The sequence below is a fragment of the Gnatocerus cornutus genome, chromosome 1 (genome assembly GCF_029298725.1).
Source record: "Gnatocerus cornutus isolate USDA-ARS CGAHR chromosome 1, icGnaCorn1.1, whole genome shotgun sequence".
NCBI classification, from domain to species: domain Eukaryota; kingdom Metazoa; phylum Arthropoda; class Insecta; order Coleoptera; family Tenebrionidae; genus Gnatocerus; species Gnatocerus cornutus.
In genome coordinates, this window is record NC_142233.1 from 19,150,598 (window position 1) to 19,174,897 (window position 24,300).

Consider the following 24,300-nt stretch of genomic DNA (forward strand, 5'->3'; position numbering starts at 1 on the left):
CAAGTGGTTGGGTCTCATTTGCCTTGAAATGAACCGTCATAAATATTTTTACCCAGCTGGTCAGCCTTACAAATCGAAACAATGAAATTCCTCAAAGTAGCTAGCGTTTATCATTCTGATAGAGCAGTTATTTGAAATTTTAGGTACAATTACAATTATTTTTAATCATATGAATACAGGAAAAAGTTTTTAAAATGATTCTTTTTCAACAAATCATCAACATTAATTTATATAAAGCGATGAATGATTATAAATTAACATTAATTTTTAAAACTATTTGATTTTAGACGTCTATTTATTGATTGCTATACTTAATAGAGCTGACCGATAACAATAATCAAGACACAACATTCAAAACACGTCTAGGAATTCTGGATTACCGGAAGTTTCAATGTTTTTTCGGCATATTTGATCTTTGACCCTCATAAACTGCAAGAAAAGGGCTAATGAGGGGATGAGATTTTCTTGGACAGTGGATAAAAATGAATGGTATAATCTGATTATCTCAGGTATATAAACTCACCAAGACGCCAAGTTTTTGGGACTTTCCAGTTTCTTTTATTATGTCGGTTTAAATATAAAGTAAAAGGGCAAATGTGGGGGTGAGAATTTATTTAGTGCTTACACTTTTGAAAAGAATCAGTTTCTAGTAAAATTCAGCTTCGTCAACGTGTGTCTTTTCTTTTTTCTGTTTTTTTTTGGTTCCTGAGTTTCGAGTTCGAATTTCAAACAGTCTTTCTCAAGACTAACAATAGCAGATCTTTATTTTCATAAAGGTATGTTTTATTTAAAATTAGAACAACATTTATTATAATTAAAGAATCATTATGTGGAGACCTTGGAATCATAACGAATTTGATCTTCAAGAAAATGGCGACAACATGGAATTTATCGAAATCGATGAGGTAGTTCAACCGCAGGATGAGATACGAATATCTTAAAAATAACTAAAACAGAATAATTGGCTATCTTGTTATAGTTTACGTGAGATAATAAGTTCATTCCACAAGTTCACCATGTCAATCAATCGAGTTATAAGATAATTATTATAATTCTATTTGTAAGTTTCATATAATTGCACTTCAAGTCGTATTTTGAGGAATTTCATTGTTTCGATTTGTAAGACTGACCAGCTGGGTGAAAATATTTATTACGGTTCATTTCAAGGCAGATAATTAGACCCAACCACTTGAGGGTTATTATGTTTATGGGGGTTTAAAAAGTCAAAGCCATAACCGCACTAGAGCGTTTGATGAACTGTAGGCCGAGTGCAGCTCTGTAGTCGGGAGTCAACTGAGCGGTCCTGGGGCCGCAAATTTACCAACAACCCCCGAATAATCACCCCATAATTACCAATAAATTTTATGAGGTACAAAGATATTGAAAACACTGTACATGCTGTAAAACATTCCCTTACAAAAAAATAAAAAATAAGTACACATTTAAAAACCCTCAAAAAGGAGTGTTATAATTTCTCAAAATTAAAACTTTCATTATTTAAAAAACGATTACTCAATCGTTCTGTAATTGAACGTGATCTTACTGTCCTTGTCTTTAGAACCAGACATTCATGGTGTGTCATTTATGTTGGAACAACTTTTAACCTATTTCTTTTGGAATGAAAGCATAATATTTAAAGCTTTGATTATTTCTTATACTCTCTACTCTAAAATAAACCAAGTGAAAATTTTTCTTCATCAATTCTACTTTAATTGAAAACAAAGCGACACTTGTAGTAAACTGTAGTTGCAGATAAAAGTTGCTACATTTTGACCGAACAAAATTCAGATATTTATCAATTGTAACACAAACTTTAGTATTTGCTCTGATAACCTCAGGAACAATTGAATTTGCGTAAAATAATTAACTTTATATAACAATAATTGCAATAATTAAACCCATTTTAACACTTGCAAACGCGTTTCTTCTGGAAAATTTAGATAACTTCTTGCGTTCGGATCATATTAAATATCTCAAGAATTTCTCTAATATAAACGTCTCTGTGCATTTTACAATAGTGCACGGTAATAAGCTTAGCATGCCTCGAATATTTCTCCCTCCGCCCATCCTTTTTTATAATTACCTGTACCCTATACTTGTTGCTGGGGTAGCGAAGCCCCTCTAGGCCCGCGCCCCACATGTAGCACGGAACCTATAAGAAGGCGGCCGCCGGTCTCTCGAAGACTTTCTTCAGCAGATACTCGAGTGCAGCTATACCTAGTGACAGTGATGTGATTGTTCCATTATAAAAACTTCAGTGATCTAAAACTAGGTGTATTTTTATGGGATTATTTCAAAATGGTAAGTTACAACATTGATAAATAGTGTGATACTAATGACCGATTCGTGCAAGAATCTGTTTTTTCTCCATTTTCATAAAACGGTTGCACAATGGACAGTGTGGTACAATTAAACTAAGAAAAGATGACACACTTAAATTAATGAAGTTTGGAGGAAGACTAATCACAAGCTTCGGTGTCGTTTAATCGGAAATTAGCCGCAAATTCCTGTTTAGCAGCTAATTTATTCTGAACACGAGGTTCTCACATAAATTACACACAATAGATACACCATAATAATTCAATTACAATAATAATTAAAGCAGAGGATAAATGATTATGAAAGTTTGAATAATCGAACCCTTTATTTCCAGCAGAATGTACTGAAACGTGTAGTTTAGAAAGTCAATTGTGTTACCTACATTTATTAGAAAAATCCGATGTGTCTTGTGGAAAATAAAATTTCTTTGATTTATGTAATATTTGAAAAGCATAATTGTAGTGTTACGCCCGCGCCCTACAGACATGAAAACCGACAAAACCACAAAGTATAAAATTGTCGCTACTTGACCACTGATTAATTGGTTCATAATTAAACGTATAATACAAATAAATTTAAATTTGGTCATGCCCCACAAGCATCGTAAACAGTTTTTTCAGCCACCGTCCTTCGATTTCTTCACGGGTATTTTCAGAATTGTGGAAAAATTATGAGTGATTCAAGTTTCAAAAAAAATCAAAAGCAGTGAGATGGAAACTCCTGCGGTGTTACTAAAATTTCACTAGTCATACTAAATCTTTCATGAATAAGTTACCTTTTGTTTACAAACGAGGTGCACCTATTTTTGTCACCCACACAAAGAATTTTGATTAATTGCGCTGACTCAAAAATTTCGTTCTTTGACGTTACAAGGCGAAATTTGATTGACCTGATAAATGTAGAGAGGTCCACTTGTACCATAAATGTCGCGTGGACAATCACTAATTTTTCGTTGCAAAATCCCGTCGTAACGAACCTATTAAAAGTGCGTAAGGTTGAGATAAACACAGATTACATAGAAAGTGAAAATTAGCGGATTTTGATAATTTTAAAATGACAGTTGTGATGAAATCTTGAGTTTGCTTAATAAATAAACGAGGTTTTGGCCAAAAACTGTTTTGGAAACATCATTTTAGGGTGATTTTCAATCAATGTTTTTAAAATGAAAACGATGTTTAATATCATTGAATTATACATCAATCGAAAGAGGTACTCAAAATTTATCTACTGGCCAAATTTGAGACCTATCGGACAAATAGTTTACGAGTTATGGCCAAAAATAAAAAAAATGAAAAATTTTCATCGTTTGAGTCGGAATTTTTTTTCGCAAAAAATCGACTATCGAATTTTGGGCTTTAGAGAACATTTTATAACGTAAAATGAGCCGAGAAAACGAGAAAAAGAATGGCGCAAACCGCATCTCAATATCTCAAATAGTTTCCGAGATATTTAACTTTAAAAATTACGAAAAATGAGAAAAAATGAAAATCAACTTTCCAAATTTTGATCGGCCATAACTCGGTTATTTGTTATCAGATCTAAATTTAAATCCCAGATTTGGAATCTGCGGAAAATTCTGCGTACACTGATGTATAATAACTTAAGTTTACTCTAAAAAATTAGCCAGATATTGATATCGGAAATTTGGCATAGTTTTAGTTATGAATTTTTGCGAAAATTTGCAAATTTCGACTGTAGAAAAATCAAAAAACTATTTTTTATGTAAAAAATCGCGAGAAAAAGGATTGCGCAAACCGCATCTCAATATCTGAAATAGTTTCCGAGATATCGAGCACGAATTGTTTTGAACCTTCAAAAATTTGGCTCCCTGGCGACAACCCAAAATTTCAAACGGTCATAACTCGGTTATTTGTTGACAAAATTTTTAAAATTATCATGTTTTTGGATTCAGCGTGAAATTCTGCGTAAAATGAGACCCAAATTTGTTGAGTTTGCTTAATCAATAAACGAGGTATTGGCCAAAAACTGTTTTGGAAACATCATTTTAGGGTGATTTTTAATTAATAAAAATGACGTTTAATAGCATTGAATTGTACATCAATCGAAAGAGGAGCTTAAAATCTATCTACTGGCCAAATTTGAGATCTATAGGACAAATAGTTTGCGAGTTATGGCCAAAAATTAAGAAAAATGAAAAATTTTCATCGTTTGAGTCGCAATGTTTTTTCGCGAAAAATCGACTATCGAATTTTGGGCTTTTAAGCACTTTTTCTAACGTAAAATGAGCCGAAAAAAACGATGGCGCAAACCGCATCTCAATATCTCTAATAGTTTCCGAGATATTTAACTTTGAAAATTGGGAAAAATGAGAAAAAAATGAAAATCAACTATCCGAAACTTTGATCGGCCATAACTCAGTTATTTGTTGTCGAATCTGAATTTAAATCCCAGATTTGGAATCTGCGTAAAATTCTGCGTACACTGATGTATAATAACTCAAGTTTACTCTAAAAAATAAGCGAGATATCGATATGAGAAATTTGGTATTGTTTTAATCATGAATTTTCGCGAAAATTTGCAAATTTCGACTATTGGAAAATCTAAAAACGATTTCTTATGTAAAAAATCGCGAGAAAAACGATGCCGCAAACCGCATTCCAATATCTGGAATAGTTTCCGAGATTTCGAGCATGAATTGTTTCGAACGTTCGAAAATTTGACCCTCTGGCGACAACCCAAAATTTCAAACGGCCATAACTCGGTTATTTATTGACAAATTCTAAAAAATTATCATATTTTTGGATTCAGCGTGAAATTCTGCGTAAAATGAGACCCAAATTTGTTGAGTTTGCTTAATAAATAAACGAGGTATTGGCCAAAAACTGTTTTGGAAACATCATTTTAGGGTGATTTTTAATTAATGTTTTCAAAATGAAAACGACGTTTAATATCATTGAATTATACATCAATTGAAAGAGGAACTCAAAGTCTATCTACTGGCCAAATTTGAGATCTATTGGACAAATAGTTTACGAGTTACGGCCAAAAATACAAAAAATGAAAAATTTTCATCGTTTGAGTCGGAATTTTTTTTCGCGAAAAATCGACTATCGAATTTTGGGCTTTAGAGAACATTTTCTAACGTAAAATGAGCCGAGAAAAATAATGGCGCAAACCGCATCTCAATATCTCAAATAGTTTCCGAGATATTTAACTTTAAAAATTACGAAAAATGAGAAAAAATGAAAATCAACTTTCCAAATTTTGATCGGCCATAACTCGGTTATTTGTTGTCGGATCTAAATTTAAATCCCAGATTTGGAATCTGCGGAAAATTCTGCGTTCACTGATGTATAGTAACTTAAGTTTACTCTAAAAAATAAGCGAGATATCGATATCAAAAGTTTGCCATAGTTTTAGTCATGAATTTTTGCGAAAATTTGCAATTTTCGACTGAAGAAAAATCAGAAAACTATTTCTTATGTAAAAAATCGCGAGAAAAACGATGGCGCAAACCGCATCTCAATATCTGAAATAGTTTTCGAGATATCGAGCACGAATTGTTTTGAACCTTCAAAAATTTGGCCCTCTGGCGACAACCCAAAATTTCAAACGGTCATAACTCGGTTATTTGTTGACAAAAATTCAAAAATTATCATGTTTTTGAACTCATGAAATGCCAAAATATCTTATCGAAAATATCATCCATACCTAATGTTTCTATTGCGTTGGTGTTTAAGTCAAAAAACACGATTACAATGAATTATCAACTTGGTATTTTAGGTACTTTTATCATACAGGTCATCACGCGAATTTGCAACACACACCATGTCCATCCACCATAGAAGATTGTATCTCCTGCAAAAAACATAAATCTTAAAGATTTTGTCTCAGCAGGAAATAATTTATTTAGTAAACACCACATTAGATGTGTCTGCAATTAATTTTGATAAAGTCTCATTTTATAACTTGTTGATGCTCTCCTAGCATGTCTTTTAATAGAAACTTATTGTATCTGATTACAAACAAGCAAAGCAGTAAAACTCTACATTTCAGTGAAGGAAATTCCATAAAGTCACTTCAACACTTTCTAACTGAGACACTTAAAATGACTAACTCTCCAATTAGCGTTCTCTTGCTTGATCAATCATATTTTCAACAAAGCTAGTTCGCTAAGTCATTAATAACACGGGTGTGGCATTCTTCCCCAACCTTGCCAGAGTAACCTTTCAACTAAATTACGGAACGTTCAAATCAGACTTAATTTCATTTCTGGATAAGAAACAATTTAATTAATACAGAAACAAAGAAAGAGACAGGGTTAATCACATCGAATTTTGAAATTCCCAGAATGACTAAATCGAAGAGTTTAATGCACTTACTTTCACAATCGGCAGCAACTTTTAGTATATGTAGATTAACCTTGTTAATTAAGAGTAATTGTTTGCGAAATTTCACTAGATAATGAGTTCCTCTTCGGGAGTAATTGGTTATCTAACGAATTTTCGACATCTTTTCTTATTAGATGGGTTTATTAAAATTTTGCTAATTTTAATATCGGAAAGCTTATTACTGACAATAACGTGAAAGCAAAAGTGGGACACACCTTTACAAACTCTCAATTTCTACAAAAAGACGCTCATAATGTAAACACCTCTACATTTTTTTTTGTGTTGTCCATGACATTATCATTTTACTGCTTACGCCTTACCTTTTATGACTCATAAATTTCTAGTTCATTTTCCGTTTTTAAGACACGCGCTATGTTGAATTTGATCGATAATCACTTAACTAGCAATTCAAAATTTTTAATTTGTGATTCCAATTGCTTTTTTGCTTCTTTTTGCCGTTACAGTTATTAATTAAGTGTTTCTCTCTTTCGCATTTCACTATTACTTTTAACCCAGTAATAAGCATCTGTAAATGCTTATTACAGTAATTTAATGCAAAAGGAAAAGACACATCAGCGGCTAAAAAGTCGAAACGAAACAAAAAAAAACAGGATAATTGGAAAGTGAATGCTTAGAGCAATGTAAGATGCAAACAGATTAATTATTGACAATGATAGCTGTTATTTTCTTTGAAAATAAAGAAGACAGAATGAAGACTGACGTTGTTAGTGATATCCATATCCGTTTGCCATAATTACTTGTCACAATAATGTGATTTAGCGTCAAGGACGACTGTAATTGGTGGAGAGTGTCCTTGCACATTGATGTAAGTGTCAAGATAAAATATATTTTATCCTGTTTTACGAGGAAATTTGCTGTTTGCAACGCGGTAGGTAGCTTTGTTTCTTAGTTATTGTCATTTTTATCAATTTCACAGTAAATTACTATAATTTACTTACCATCGATTTAAATAAAGTTTTTATTTCATTGGAAATTAGTTCCTTATAACGGCGTCTCACCAGGACTAATCTAATACTCTTAATATTATTAACAGTTTTTTATAAGAAAGAAAAACTGTTGAAAAAAATTATGAAAGTGTTCTACTGGCGCGGCTTTTCTAATTTGTGAACCTACATATTAATTTAATTAATCTGAATATCAATGCAAAAGAGAAGTTTACATCTAATAAGAAAATTGTATGAATTTAAAGAGTCAAAATCCAAGAGTTTTAGAAAATATGATTGACTTTGACTTTGAAAATTAGAATATGCTACTTTTGATTCGAAACTTGATAGAATATAAAGTCTATATAAATATAAAATATAAATATTGAGAATCAAGTTCTAATAAGTAAATATAAAATATCTGAAATAATCGCAAGAATCCTGAACTTGAGAAGATAGAATCGAAGAATACAAGAGTTGGAAACATGGATACAAGTTCTTGACTCTAAACCGGAAAATAGGATTCAAAACCTGAGCCACGATCTTAAAATCTAGAAGGAAATTTAACAAATTGTACAAACGTGTAATACCAGATCATCATTTATACAGGCTCCGGCAACACTTGTGTCCACCCCCAAAATCGTCTTTAATTTTAAAGATAAAATTTTGGAAATTTGCATACGCTCAACAGTTATCAAAGCTCTAGAAGCTGACGCAAAAATTAGTTTTTTATCACTGATAGTTTTGGCGTCGCGACGCCTTGAAAATGTAATTTTAAGTTATTTGTGAAGGTTTGTGATATCAACCCCTAATTTATTTTTTTTGAATATAAATGTGTTAAAAATATCAGTTGGCATTTTAGATTCAATGCAAATTGTCTTGGAAATTTGAGAAAAAAATGCTTTATCAAGTTAGTTTCCAATTTCATTACGTCAAAATTGGGAACTACGTTTACATCCACCTGTCAACATCTTGTGTCACAAATGACATCTATCCTTTGGCTCGCTTTAGATTGTAACAAAAGTCTTACTTGGTGAAATTGTCGCTTTGTCGATGTTAATTAACGATTTCTGGTGTCCATAAAGTGCAACTTGCCCGTGTTAATCAAAATTAACCTTTATAAGAATGAATGAAGTGACTTGTGAAATTTTGGTGTAAACGTAGTTTGCCACTGCGCTGTCATAATTTTGAAAACGTATAACTTGATAAAACAGCGTTTTTTTCGCAAATTTTAAACACAATTTGCATTAGATTTAGAGTAAAAACTCGGATATTTACATCACAGTTATGTTGAAAAAAAATTATACTTTTTAGGCGTCGCGCCGCCAACCAAACCATGATAAAAAAACAAATTTTGCGTCAGCTTCTAGAGCTTTGTCAACTATGAGCGTAGGGAAATTTTCAAAATTTTATCTTCAAAATTAAAGACGACTTTAGGGGTGGACACAAGTGTTGCCGGACCCTGTATAAAGAAATCTACGAATTTCAAAAAACGATGTACCTAATAAAAATTTGCAAATTTAGAATTGGTGTAGGTATAAGAAATATTCCAAGGATCTAAGATTTGAAGTACCATTGCATCCAAAAAATGAAAGAGAAATTTTAGTTGATTAACTTTGATTTCAATTCTATAGCAATTTTTGTTAATAAACTATGAGCAGGTTTACACAATAATTAATTTGTAAATAAGTTAATCTCGCATCTAACTTAACGATTACTGATATTTGATTGGCGGAAAGGTAGTCAGTCACATGTCACTTTAACATGGCATTGAATATTTAATGCAAATGATCATAATGGGATACAAGAGTAGATTTTGTTATACGGCAGAAAAGTGGTACTTTTTGTCGAGCAATCAAATTGCAGTAGCGAGGCGAAGCGTAGCGTAGCCGAGCGTATGCAAAGTTGCGAGACAGCAAAGCCACTTTGCGGCCAAATAACAAATACTACTTTTTCTCCAGACGTTAAATTCAGTTCTACGACCGACAATGAACGCAAATTGAACTAAAAACATGCATGCATGCAAGCAGGCAGCCTAGGCAGCAAAAGTGTTTCCATGCCAAAAAGGACTAAAAAATAGTGACTTTTTGTGACGTTTGGAGAAAAAATCAGTTATATCAACATATTTCTGACATAAACATGGTTATGGCTAAAGTACAAAGAAGCAAATGTTGACTAAAAAACAGTTTTTCTGACTAGAGGAAAAAATGTATTAAATTCAAATCTGACGCATGTGTTACAATACAGTGACATGTCGAAAAGACGAGTTGAACCTGCAATAATATAGTGTCTTCGTGAACACTTGAGTTTTGGAAGTGTTCAAAAAGATGTCTTATTACAACAGATTTACCAATTTACAAAGAAAAAAAATTATAAATCAGCAAGAATCCCTCCTAATCTGCCCAAAAAATAATAGCTTACGTCCCCACAATTCGGTGACAACTGTGGCAGTTCTTGTTCGACATGTTGCAGAAGTTTTAAAAAATCAAGATTGTGTAAAGTAACCCAAAAGGTATAAGGCTATATTGCACTAATAAAAATTTTGACCGTCAATTATCATCTCTTTTGTACCGTTATCGGCAAGCGCGTGTCCCAACAATAAATCATGGTTTGCCTGAACTTACCAGAACCGGCTTAAAATATTTTAGTAATCATAAAATTAGGATTTATCTGCGGTGCTAAATTTACCATTTATTGCATTCTTTAAGAAAAACAATAGAAATGTTGGTAATTTGCGATTAATAATAATCTCTTTGTCCAAGTTTGATGTAATTCATGCCCATGTTTCCATAATTTTTAAATATTATTAAGCCGGGACTGGTCGAAGTGACCAAAGTAAGCGCTGCGGTACAACCAGATGGTTTACAACTCTGGGATGTTTTCTATTGTAGACAAGTTAACTTTTACACAATGAGATAATTTTACTGCTGCTATATAGCCTTATACCTTTTGGGTTACTTTTTTTTTTTTTTAAATCCGACTGTCAAATAACCAACCGCAAAGCTGCATTTAAAATTTGGCTCCTACAAAAAATCCACTGGATGTGGCAGTTAAAGAATCTCAAAATTTATTTTGGATCTAAAAACAAGATTTTCCCACTGCATTCATTCTATTCCCCGAAAACTATCGCAGCAATCCCGGAAACTAGAAGAAATACTTTCACAGAGCTTATTCAACTTTTAAATGACAATTTTTTGCGATGGTGAATTAAATTTGCCTTAAACTATATTTCGGTGCTGGTAGAAAGGTTCTATTTACACGCAATACAGTACTTTCTGCTCATTAGATAATATGTCCTAATATACTGTTAGGTCTATTTGAATTTAGCACTAAACTTAATTATGGAGGACTTATCATGTTACGCAAAAATAATTCATAAGAAAAAAACCGCAAACATTTATCATAAGAATTTGTTTTAAACATTTTTTTGTTCTAAAAAGTACTAATAATGGGTAAAAGTTAATTATAATAATAAGTGAAAATTCTAGTTTTTAAAAAACTAAAACAATAAATCATTTATGACTTCAAGTCACTGCGTTACCGCTAAGTTGAGCCACGTGATTAACGTTTCTATGTTGCAAATTGGATTTCTAGCAACGCAAGTCACACTTGAAATCGACGCCTAAAATGACTAAAGAAGATGTACAAGACTAAAGTGCTATCTTTTTCTTTAGTCTCTTATTAATGACATCGATATGTTATTAATAAGAGACTAAAGAAAAAGAAACTTTTGTTCACCTATACACTTGTGTCCACCCCTAAAATCGTCTTTAATTTTAAAGATAAAATTTTGAAATTTTGCATACGCTCATAGTTGACAAAGCTCTAAAAGTTGATGCAAAAATTTGTTTTTCATCACGGTTTGGTTGGCGTCGCGACGCCTAAGAAGTATGATTTTTAGCGATTTTTGAATTTTTGCGGAAATATTCGTAAATTCAATTTTTTTTCAACATAACTGTGATACAAATATCTGCGTTTTTATTTTAAATCTAATGCAAATTGTGTTTAAAATTTGCGAAAAAAACGCAGTTTTATCAAGTTAGTTTTCAAAATTATGACAGCGCAGTGGCAAACTACGTTTACACCAAAATTTCACAAGTCACTTCATTCATTCTTATAAAGGTTAATTTTGATTAACACGGGCATGTTGCATTTTATGGACACCAGAAATCGTTAATTAACATCGACAAAGACTAACTTGATAAAACTGCATTTTTTTCTCAAATTTTGAAGACAATTTGCATTCAATCTAAAATAACAACTGAGATATTTTTAACACATTTATATTGAAAAAAAATTAAATTAGGAGTTGATATCACATTAACTAAAAATTACATTTTTAAGGCGTCGCGACGCCAAAACTATCAGTGATAAAAAACTAGATTTTGCGCCAGTTTCTAGAGCTTTGTCAACTGTGAGTGTATGCAAATTTTCAAAATTTTCTCTTTAAAATTAAAGACGATTTTGGGGGTTGACACAAGTGTTGCCGGAGCCTGTATAATTTTTAATAACAAAAAATTGGACAACTACGCCTATAGCAATGTTGATGTGGGACAAATCTACTACTAGTTTCCTTACCAAACAATGGAAGAAAATGTTTGTTCATTTATCGACTCGCTAAGTGAAAATTAACACAAAATTAGTAGAATACAAACATGTCATGTCCCCTTTTAGTAGAAAACAAATTAAAATTTTTCCTACCTACAGTATCTTATAGAACAAAAAGTAAGTTCAAAATCGAGCAACAAAAAATAAAAAATCGGAACTTATATTTTTACACCTCCTCCAATACTAATAACTACAGTTCAAACGCTCTAGTGCGGTTATGGCTTTGACTTTTTAAATCGTTTACAGCCACCTTACCGCAAACCCCCATAAACATAATAACCTTCAAGTGGTTGGGTCTTATCTGCCTTGAAATGAATCGTAATAAATATTTTTACCCAGCTGGTCAGTCTTACAAATCGAAACAATGAAATTCCTCAAAATACGACTTGAAGTGCAATTATATGAAACTTACAAATAAAATTATTATAATTATCTTATAACTCGATTGATTGACACTAAACTTGTGGAATAATCTTATTATCTCACGTAAACTATAACAAGATAGCCAACAATCAACAATTTGAGCTTAGAACAAGAGTTTTAAAACGTTAGACATCGTTGTTAGTCCTCCAAAACGAATCTCCAAATCTTTAAAAGGTGGGGTTAGTTTGGACTCACAGTGATTAACTCTGCTGTCACAATGACAAATATTCAATTTCAATTGTACAGACATTCCGGCGGGAAATTCAAAATTAAGCGTTTTTAATTTGATTTTTTTGAATAATGCCGTAAAAGCATCGAATTAAAAAAATTACAGTCTGATTGAGAATCATTCAAAGAATAATCCACCACTGACCAAATTCAATTTGGAGCTTCGAGAGAGCAGGAAAAAAATAAAATTCATTTTCCCATGTTATTTCCCTATGTTCAGCAATCGCTAGAACACCCGGTATATAAAACATACCTTTATGAAAATAAGGATCTGCTATTGTTAGTCTAGAGAAAGACTGTTTGAAATTCGAACTCGAAACTCAGGAACCAAAAAAAAAACAGAAAAATGAAAAGACACACGTTGACGAAGCTGAATTTTACTAGAAACTCATTCTTTTCAAAAGTGTAAGCACTAAATAAATTCTCACCCCCACATTTGCCCTTTTACTTTATTTTTAAACCGACATAATAAAAGAAACTGGAAAGTCCCAAAAACTTGGCGTCTTGGTGAGTTTATATACCTAAGATAATCAGATTATAAAGTAACCCAGAAGGTATAAGGCTATATTGCACTAATAAAAATTTTGACCGTCAATTATTATCTCTTTTGTACCCTTATCGGCAAGCGCGTGTCCCAACAATAAATCATGGTTTGCCTGAACTAACCAGAACCGGCTTAAAATATTTTAGTAATCATAAAATTAGGATTTACCTGCGGTGCTAAATTTACCATTTATTACATTCTTTAAGAAAAACAATAGAAATGTGGGTAATCTGCGATTAATAATAATCTGTTTGTCCAAGTTTGATGTAATTCTTGCACATGTTTCCATAATTTTTAAAAATTATTAAGCCGGGACTGGTCGAAGTGACCAAAGTAAGCGCTGCGGTACAACCAGATGGTTTACAACTCTGGGATGTTTTCTATTGTAGACAAGTTAACTTTTACACAATGGGATAATTTTACTGCTGCTATATAGCCTTATACCTTCTGGGTTACTATACCATCCATTTTTATCCACTGTCCAAGAAAATCTCATCCCCTCATTAGCCCTTTTTTTGCAGTTTATGAGGGTCAAAGATCAAATATGCCGAAAAAACATTGAAACTTCCGGTAATCCAGAATTCCTAGACGTGTTTAGAATGTTGTGTCTTGATTATTGTTATCGGTCAGCTCTATTAAGTATAGCAATCAATAAATAGACGTCTAAAATCAGATAGTTTCAAAAGTTAATGATAATTTATAATCATTCATCGCTTTATATAAATTAATGTTGATAATGAATTATCATGAAAAAGAATAATTTAAAAAAAAAATCCTGTATTCATATGATTAAAAATAATTGTAATTGTACCTAAAATTTCAAATAACTGCTCTATCAGAATGATAAACGCTAGCTACTTTGAGGAATTTCATTGTTTCAATTTGTAAGACTGACCAGCTGGGTAAAAATATTTATTACGGTTCATTTCAAGGCAATAACCACTTGAGCGTTATTATGTTTATAGGGGTTTGCGGTAAGGTGGCTGTAAACGATTTAAAAAGTCAAAGCCATAACCGCACTAGAGCGTTTGGTGAACCGTAAGCAAGAATCTACAGAACGGAAGATTTTATAAAAATTTCCTACAACTACTTATTCATAGTGTTCCACATAACTTTCATCATAGTCTTTGTACCAATTTCAGTTACTTTTCTTTTCGTCTAAAATTAATTCCAACCAAAACAGTTACAAATAACTTCTCTCTTACAAATAAATTCTCGACCAATTTAATTCAAACATTTACGATACAATTAATTAAAAACAGGAAGAATGAACCATTAAGAACCTGTTGCAGACTTCAATTACTTATACGCTATAAGAAATTCACTGTAAAAGTATTAAAATTAATTCACTCAAATTGTGAAAAGGAAATTATTATTATAGCAACCCGCCAGCTTCACTTTTTTCTTCACAGTAAGTGCACTGTTATTACATAATAATTCTTGGTCAAGATAGTAAATATTTGAAAGTACCCGTATAGTTGCAAAGTGTTCTATATGTTAATTTCTCCATTCCGACTCACTAAACCAATGCATTTGTTTGCTCTGTTGCATCACAAAATTACTCTAACTACGTTCGAAATGATATAGTTTGAAAAATGATTTTTTATGCACTTATTACTTATAGGTGAAAGTATATTTTTATCGGATTAGATAACAAAAAGTTGTTTTTCAAACGAAAAAGCAACAATAAATTTAGAAATAGAAACCTGACGTGGTCACAGTTAAAATTAATTAATCTGTATTGAATGTCACTGTTAATTTCTATCTGGACACTTGGAGAAAATCGTTCAGAAAAGGTAGGAAGTCTTCGAAGCGTGTGACACAGTAGCCTATTAGTTCAGAGCAGAAACTTGAATTCCAGCTCTTGCATGCTGCACTAACCCATTACGAGCTTTCATTCATAACCAAGGATCCTCTTGGCGGAATTCCAAAGAAAGTCTATTAATGAACAAGTTAAACATCGACCAATTCCGTTTTCTACGACAACAAAACAGAGCGTGGAAAGTAACCAAGAAAAAACACAGAGATGAAGAGAAAATGCGGAGAAACCAGGTGTTAGGCACGTAGTTAACACGGAACACAATCAACATTTAAGGACACATTTAAAAACTCGTTAGTCTGGTTACTTTTTCGCAAATTTTAGTGAAACGGCAAGGATGAAGGACACCTCAATGATTTAATTAGAACGGCGCTTCGGCTAATGCGGATCTGACTCACCAAAAGGTTAAACGACCATTCATTTTCAATAAATCTGGAAAACACCTATAATTGATCAGTGAAAGTTGTAAAGGTGAATGCTCAAAACGACAAAATCATTTTTAATGAAAATCAGATCATAAAAACCGGAACTCATTCAACTGAAAAAAGTTTTTCAGAAAGAGGAAACGTTTCACATGGTGCACATCAACCTTGGTTCACTTTTTCACTGGAACATCTGAATCTGACCATGACATTGTCGTTTGGTCAAGAGTTTTTTACGGTTGGTTACTCAAAAATATCAAGTCTTGTTTTTCATACGCATTTTAATGGAGAATCAATAGCTTTGATAGGCTAAGCGTGACTTAAAATAACTGCCAAAATGTAAACATGAAACTAATGAGGCGGAAAATTGAGGGGACTTTTTGGTTATTAAAAATAATCGTTTCAAGAACGAATATTGATTTTTTGAAGGCAAGGCAATTTTACACTTTGCTGCAACTCGCGTTTTTTGATTATTAGTTACATAAGCTTACTGACTAGAAATTCCAGATGGTTCCGCTAATACTAGAAAACGGTAGTGTGCATGTTACCATTAATGGGTACACTGGTCCAATTCCAGTCATGGTCACACCAAAGTGTTTCCTAATTACCATCATTAAATTTATTCGCTGATCTTCCATGCTTTATTGGCCAAATTCCACCACAAAGCTTTTAAAACGAAATTCTTGCAGTGAAAGCACGCTATAATTCGCCGTGATTTGTGGTGAACAAGAAAATAATATCTGCGGACTGGCATGGCAAATAAACTCTATAAACGCCAGAGAACCATAAACAGGTGATTATAAAACTTGTGAACATGTGATTTATTGAGTCAAGATTTCTTCCGACTAGTCACATAACCAGATGACATAAATATCGGGAAGATCAAAAAGAAGTAATGTTTACTTTTGCTTCCGGATTATATAAAACCGAGAATTTGGTACTGGAAAACCACCAGATTATTTATTCTTACGCATTTTACTGTATCGAATACAAAGCCACAATAATTATCAAGACCATAAGCGTCGAAACTTATGTCCAAAATCAAGTTAGTCGTTTTTCTAAGAAAAAAATAGAAATATCCACAGATATGCATGTAAATAAAACTGGGAACATCGAGTAAAAAAAATCGATGTTGAACTCAATTTCAACAAGAGCACAATTACATCGATTTCCAGCACATCGGAGAAAACATCGATTTTGAAAAATAGTAAATAAAACAATTCAATATAGCATAGTTTATTGTGAAAAACAAAAATTAATAAAAACCTTAAGTAATAAACAAAACAATAAGTAAATAAATTATAAAAAAATAACAAATTCACGATTAATAAAAACAAACAAAATTCTAAAATATAACTACCTTATAAGTCTTCTATATAAATATTACCAAAATCAAGAGTGTAAAATAAAATACATCGAAACCGCAATTATTGGTTTTTAATGATACATGGAAAATAAAAATATATGTATAAAAATCGATGTTTTTTTTGGCAAAATCGATATTAATAAAAAATCGATGTAAAAGTCCCAGATTTAATAGGGTGGCATTTTTCAGCACGACAGATAATATGAAATTAACGATGGAAACAATTGAAAAATCGACCATATTATCAGTTGCAAGACACTATTTATTTAGAACGACAAAATAAAAGATTGAACGTCGTGAAATTTTATTTCCCAGTAAAATAAAAAAACCAGACAATAAAGATATTCTCTAGGCAATTAACTGATTCTACCTGGTTGTTTAAAAAGAATAAACAATTTTTTAACGACATAAATTTTAATTTCTCGACAGGCACAGCAGAACAACAAAATAAAACCAGCAAACGGCCGAACGTAGGAGATAGAAAAAAACTCAAAATCAGACAAACAAGATTTCAAAATATCTTGCACGACAGTTGGAAAACATTAGTTTGCCATTTTTAATAGATTGCACGACTGGTAATTTATTTATTTGTTGCGAGGTGAAGTTTGTTCGTCGCCGATTTTAGTCATTCTGTCAAAGAAAACATTAACAGTCGTTGAAAACAATAATAATTGTCGATCACATATTTTTTTGTCGCTAAAATTATTATTAATGTCTGACATTCACCTTTTTTCATCGTTCATACTCTGTCGTTCAGTTATTTAAATTTGTCGTTGATTAACAACTAATCAGTCGGGGTTTTTCTATCGGGAAAAGGTATATATTTGTCGTGCACTTATATCTTTATTTAATATAAATAAAACGATTTAATATAAAAGATAAACATAATGAATGTAAATTCGTCTTTTGAAGAACTCATTATAAACGCGCTTTCAAACATCGTAGACGCGTTGAAAGCAAAAGTGTATCAGAAATAGACGGAAAAGTAACATTTACGTCATAAAAAGCTAGAAAAGTCGCATAAAACAAATAAACGAAACTGTTCTCACATTTCTGCAAATTTCTTCTTTTTGATTAAGTCTAAAAAAAGTGACCGTTTATTGTAGATAACATAATTATACTATAATATATCACTTTCTAGACAAAACTCTATTTGCTCTCTTCGTAACAAAAAGTTCAAACTCGCTTGTTCCCATTTATGTCAATTGCATACCATTTAAGACTTTCATTTGTTCCATTCGACTAATTGAATAATTATCCAGATGAATTTGTTATCACCTGTCGTTCACAAAAACACGTTCCAAAGTCCAGCTCATTGCTATCAGTCCACTCTCCTGTGTAAATTTTCTAAAATTCTTGGGTGTAAATCCGACTTTCAATTCTTTAGGGAGAAAATTAGGGGAAAATTGAATAACGATTTTTGAGGTTAACACGTTGTCAAAGTTTGGTGTATGAACATCTCACATTAAGAATTAACTTTTAGCTCTTTCAAAAGAGAGATTTAAATAAGTTTTGGCAAACTTGCGCACAATTGCTTCAAGGTCAAGCGCTTTTTCTGCCAACTGTTTCCGATAAAAATTGCTAGGGGCTGCTGCCAACTACTTTTAATAAGTGGACCGATAGTGATGAGCTCTAGTATAGCATTTCAACAAAACTATACCATTTCTTTCTAATTTCAGATATTACGAAAATTCCGTCTGCCACAAACTCTACTTTTAAGTCTGCACCTGCTCACTCTCGTAACAGCGGAGAACTCGCGAAAATACGATGAAAACGAATGGATTCCAATCACGCCTTCCAATCCACCAGCCGACAACACAAAGAAAGCCGAAGGAAGAGTGTTAAATATAGAAGCTCCAAGTCAAAACTATTTCGTTAACAATGATTATCTAGCAAAGAGACCTCAACAGTATCTGCAAGAAACGCCTTTCCCGAAAGGTGGAGATGTTAGGCAACCGAAACCTGATCAACCGTATAAGTTTGAACCAGTCGTACCTCTTCAACCACCTCAATATCAGTTTGCTCAACAACCAGTGCAACCTCAGTATATTCAAGCAGTACCGTACGTTCAAACTTTACAGCAGGTTCAACAACTACCAGTACCAGACCAACCAATAAGTCAGCAGCTGCTGGCACCGCCTCAGAGTACGCAAAACTACTACGACGGTAACAAGAATCAACAGTATCAGATTCCGTTAAATAGCAAGGAGCAAGCGATTCTTAATCAAGAATTGATAGGAGCCATCCAAAATCAAAATATCAATTCGAATGTCAAAATTCAACAACCTCTTCCAACGAAGCCCAAAGAAGAAAAAGAAAGTGTTCAACTTTTATATGTTCCCTTAGAGAGCCTCCAACCCAATAATCCAGTAACACGACAACCTCCGCGTGTTGTCAAACCAACTGAACGAAGAGAAAAACAGCTTTCAAGGGATCATCACAAACTCAATCAATTAACAAACATTGAAGACGATTTTATTAGACAAGCTTTAGCCGCTCATAAGTTGCAACAACAATTGAAATTAGAACAACCAGTGCTGTTGGAACAACCGATAACGACAACCACCGAGCGTGCGAAGAAACGCAAACCAAACCAACCACCTTTAGCTGTTTACATGGAAAAACAAGGAGCAGCAGACGTGAAAGATGTTCTTGATGTTTTAAAGCACGCCAAATCTATCTCTGTACAAGACAATGCTGGACCTGGTGCACCAAAAGTCTTCGTTGGTCCTTCTAACATAGAACCTGAAGGCTACACGAAATTTCCACTACCTTATCTTTCATCGGTGCAAGGAAACAGAATTGAACGAAAAGTTGAGAATCTCCCCTTCTTTGTGGCACCGTTGAGTTACAAAACTCCTGATGGGTACTCAAAAATACCTTTACCATCACCTCACGTTGGTTCTGTGGTAGTTTCAACCAAAAACCAACAGAAACAATTGGAACTAAGACAACCACAGACAGCCCAAAATCAAATTGTACCAGATTTTGATGTCAAACAGCCGTTTTCTACTGTAAGAAGTCAACCTAAACCCACTTCTTATTTGGTTAACCAAAATGGTCCACAAGCGAGCTCATCCAATTTATTTGGGTATGGCAATGACTACTTGAGTGGTTTTCCTAGTAGTCCCCAACAGAACTATGAAGTTAGCTCGTCGAAAGGTTTCACCGATGACTACGAAGAACGCCCGAAAGAAGTCTACGAGCAACAAAATTACGAAGAAATTCCGAATTATCAACTTGGTGTAAGAGAAAATCCTGATTACTACGAAACTACTCCAAGATACAAGCCAACAGAAAAAACTAATGTCAGAAGTAGTACTGATTATGACACCAACGAAAGAGAGATTCCCAATCAGAACCCCAAAGAGTTGATCAGAAATTACGACATTCCATCAGTCCCAGTGGAATCAAAAACCAATTTTGCTCCAAACCAAGAAAATCAGTTCATTAGTTCTGTAGGCCCAAGCTACGTTACTCCAAAATCACCAGCAAACGTGTACAACTTGAATGACGCTCCTATTAGACAATCAACAACTGAAGCTTTGCCGGTTAGACAAAACCAGTTTAACCCAGCACAAAACCCTGAAGTACCTGAATACAATACTCGTGGAAATGTTCAAAATCCTTACCGTCAAGTAAACCAATACGAAATTGAACAAATTAACAATCAGTTCCGGGAACAATCTGAGCCTGTGCGCAGCACCACTCCTAGTGTTGTCTCGACACGAAGATATCAAGATGGTCCATCATCTACAGCACGCAGTAGATCGCGTTCGCGACACCGGGGACGAACCACAACAACATCCACAACTCCAAATGCTATTCCTGAAGAGAATTACACAGTTCTTGAAGAATTTGCAGTTCAACCTAAAACTAGCACCGTCAAATACACAACTGAGGTAGAAACTATTCCCGCAAAAGTTTATAAGTTAGAGGCACCTGCGCCAGTCTTCGTTCAAAATCAAGCTCCTCTACAACCGCAGAATCTTAACCAGGCGATTCTAGATCAACAAGTTTTACGTGGTGATGTGCCATCTTCACAACCAAATGTAGGTTTCAACCAACAACTTCCCTACAGTCATACACCATCGAGATCAAACATTAATTTCAATGATCAATTAACGTACAACAGTCCTCCGTCTAGACCAGTCGACTTCAAGCATGAGCTCTTACAAACTACTCCATCGCCAAAACCAGTTGCTGATTTCAACCAAGAAATTTTGAGAGGCATTGCGCCCTCAAGAGAGGCTCCAGAACTCGAACGCCCTCTTTCTGATAATCAAGATCCTCGCTTAACACCGTTGGTTTACAACCGTGGTCAAGAACAAGAAGAAGAACCAGCAGCACCTGCTAATCCGTATCTTCCTGGTCTAATTAATAACTTGCAGAACCAAGCAGTTCGACCATTGTTGGTGCCAAATCTTCTGGTTCCAACAACCGAGAAGTTGGCAACGAGTCCACAAGAACCACCCACTGAAGAAATCATTCGCGTGAGCTCGACCACCACTGAGGCTCCACGAGTAGAAACAACTACACAGCGAAGAACTCGTGGTCGGCAAAGAGCTCACAGTTCTAGAACTAGTACAACTGCGGCTCCAAGACGAAATGCTAACAGAAGAAGACCGAATTACACCAGACCAACTACTGAACGAACGTATGCAAGAACTACAACTGAAGCGAGTGAGTATGAACCAACTCGAAGAGTAAGCAGCCAAAGGCAAAGGTTCAGAACTCGAGGTCGTCCCGCACAAAGAGAACAAACAGCAACTGAACGCATTGCGCAGACAACTGAAAACACCTTTAGACAACCAGAAGGTGGTTTCCAAGCGACTTCAGGTGATCCCGAATCGTACATGCAATTTGATCATGTTGTCCAGAATCAACAAGTCATTACGGCTAAACCTGAAGAAACACCCATGAAAGAGTACCACCAAGTATATAGTTTGCCACCACAAAGTTCGCCAACTGAAAGAACATTTGAAGACTACAGCGCAACCTCTAGACCTGTTGTTGACGTTAAAATCACACACCCAGTTGGTGACAGGTCGCAAGAGCCTGTAGAAATCACAACACCAAGAGATGAGCCACGACATGTTCGAGTCAACAACAACATTCAATCTGGTGGTGTTCTTTACAACAGGAACGAAGAATCAGCTACTCGAGCTCCTGCGCGAACAAGAGGAAGAACCAGAAGTAGAGGCAGACTTAGTTCTACTACAGCAAGACCTATTACAACCACAGAACCAAAATTACAACAGCAAGAGGAACAAGACGAATACTATGGTTTCATTCGCAAACCTGAATTCAGTCAAGCTTCTGCTCTGATCCAAACAACAACGCAACAACCTTCGCCAGTGTATTCAGCAACATATCAACAGTCACCACGAACAATAATTCAATTAAATGAGGATGCTGGTCAAGCTCAAAATTATGACTTGAGCAACGCTCCAGGTTCAATAGAATTTGTCGGACAATTGAGACCGAAATACACGACCACAGAGGCGCAAGAGTACTCCACTGAAGCCCCTAAAGTCAGATCGAGAGCAAGAATTCGCGTGCCAAATAGAAAAATTACTTCGCAACAGCAGTCTTACAACGAAGTTAAACCACAAAGATTAGACGACCAAGTCACTAGAAGAAGTAGTGTTGTGAGAACACGCGGGCGTGGTAAGAGCCATTACAAGCCACCAGGAAATCCGAAAGAAAAAGATGATCACGATGTCGAAGGAGGAAATTATCCTGCTTCGTACCTCAAACAAAGACAACAATTGACGACAGACAAACCATCGTCCTTCCAGATTACTGTAGACCCATCTGAAGAGGTAAATGAAGATCAAGAACCACATTCATCCTTGTATAGTCCCCAAATTATTAGAAACTCCGAAACGCAATGGGTGGAAGCATCAGCTTTACCAAATGATTTGGAACTAGAAGAACAACAGAAGGTGACTAGCTATGAAGAACAAACAACTGTTCCTATTGAAACAACGGAATACGAACAAGTTGTGACCGAAAATATTGAAGAAGAGGTTTCCACAATACCTGTGGAAGTAGAAGAAGAAATTACGGCTAAACCTGAAGAAAATATAGCTACCACCTCTGAACCGGTGGAAACTACCACAACTGAAAAAGCAAGAAAACTTGGTAGAAGACGAGGTGTTTGGAAACTGGTCAAGCATAAACCAGTTGATTCCTTCGAAACTGCAGAATCACAAAATTACTACTCCGTTTTGAACGCTTTTGACACTATTGGTAAAGTCGAACAGAAAATCAAATTTGAAGATGATACTACAACAATTACGACCACAACTACAACAAAAGCGCCTCCAACTAGACCTCAGATTACCACAACTACCGAAAATGGTATTTTCGAAGCACTCTATAGCATGTTAGGCTTTGCTAGCAAAGCCAGTCAATCACCACAAAGCAAAACAAAAGTAGCTATACAAAAAGAAATTACAACAACTACAATCTCGCCGACATTCCCTGAAGAAATCACGGAAGCAACGACTCAAGAAATCAATCAAAAAGATGAAAATGTTAACTACGAGACTACAATTATCCCTGAAATAACAACTGTTCCCGTTACCACAACTACAGAAGCGTCAGTCAAAAATTATGATGTTGAACCATGGAATACACGTGAAGTAAAAACTTCAACATCCACAGAAGTCTCACACGAGACAGAAATTTGTTATAAGGGAAAATGTATCAAGTCAAAAGATGACATGACGCGAGTGTAGTGTATAAGTTGTTTTTCTTTTTGTAAATAATTAATGTAAGTTGTATGAATGGGTAATTATTATGTGAGAATGATACTAATTATTATTATTAATTTTAACGAAATACAGGTTATTTCATGTATGACGAAGTTATGTATTTATTACTTTTTTTGATATTGTACGCAAATTCAATAAATGTATATACATGTCGACATTTTTCTATTATCGTCGTGTTGAGTTTAATTTTGATAGTACAGTTAACTCTCGTTAACACGAACACCTCGTTAGTACGAAAAAACAGTTATTTTGTGTTTTTTTTTTAATGGAGAATAAAAAAGTTCTCAGAAGATTTTGAATAAAGGCAAAACATCTAAAGTCCAGCTCATTGTCAGTCCACTCTCCAGTGTAAATTTTTCAAAATTCTAGGGTGTAAAACCGGCTTTCAATTTTTTAGGGAGAAAATTAGGGTAAAATTGAATAACGATCTTTGAGGTTATAGTTCGTACAGTGAGAGTTTGAATGACAGGAAAGTCACTAAATCTACGCAATA

The 24,300-nt window shown here is 34.1% G+C and overlaps 1 protein-coding gene across 1 annotated transcript; it reads left to right on the forward strand.

The window, feature by feature from the left end:
• Positions 1-2,160: 2,160 nt before the first annotated feature.
• On the forward strand, positions 2,161-23,960 carry LOC148180792 (uncharacterized). The gene is made up of 2 exons (XM_088030987.1): positions 2,161-2,301; positions 18,705-23,960. The coding sequence occupies exons 1-2, from the start codon at positions 2,299-2,301 to the stop codon at positions 23,769-23,771; spliced, it is 5,070 nt and encodes a 1,689-aa protein (XP_087887113.1). The 5' UTR covers positions 2,161-2,298; the 3' UTR covers positions 23,772-23,960.
• Positions 23,961-24,300: the final 340 nt, after the last annotated feature.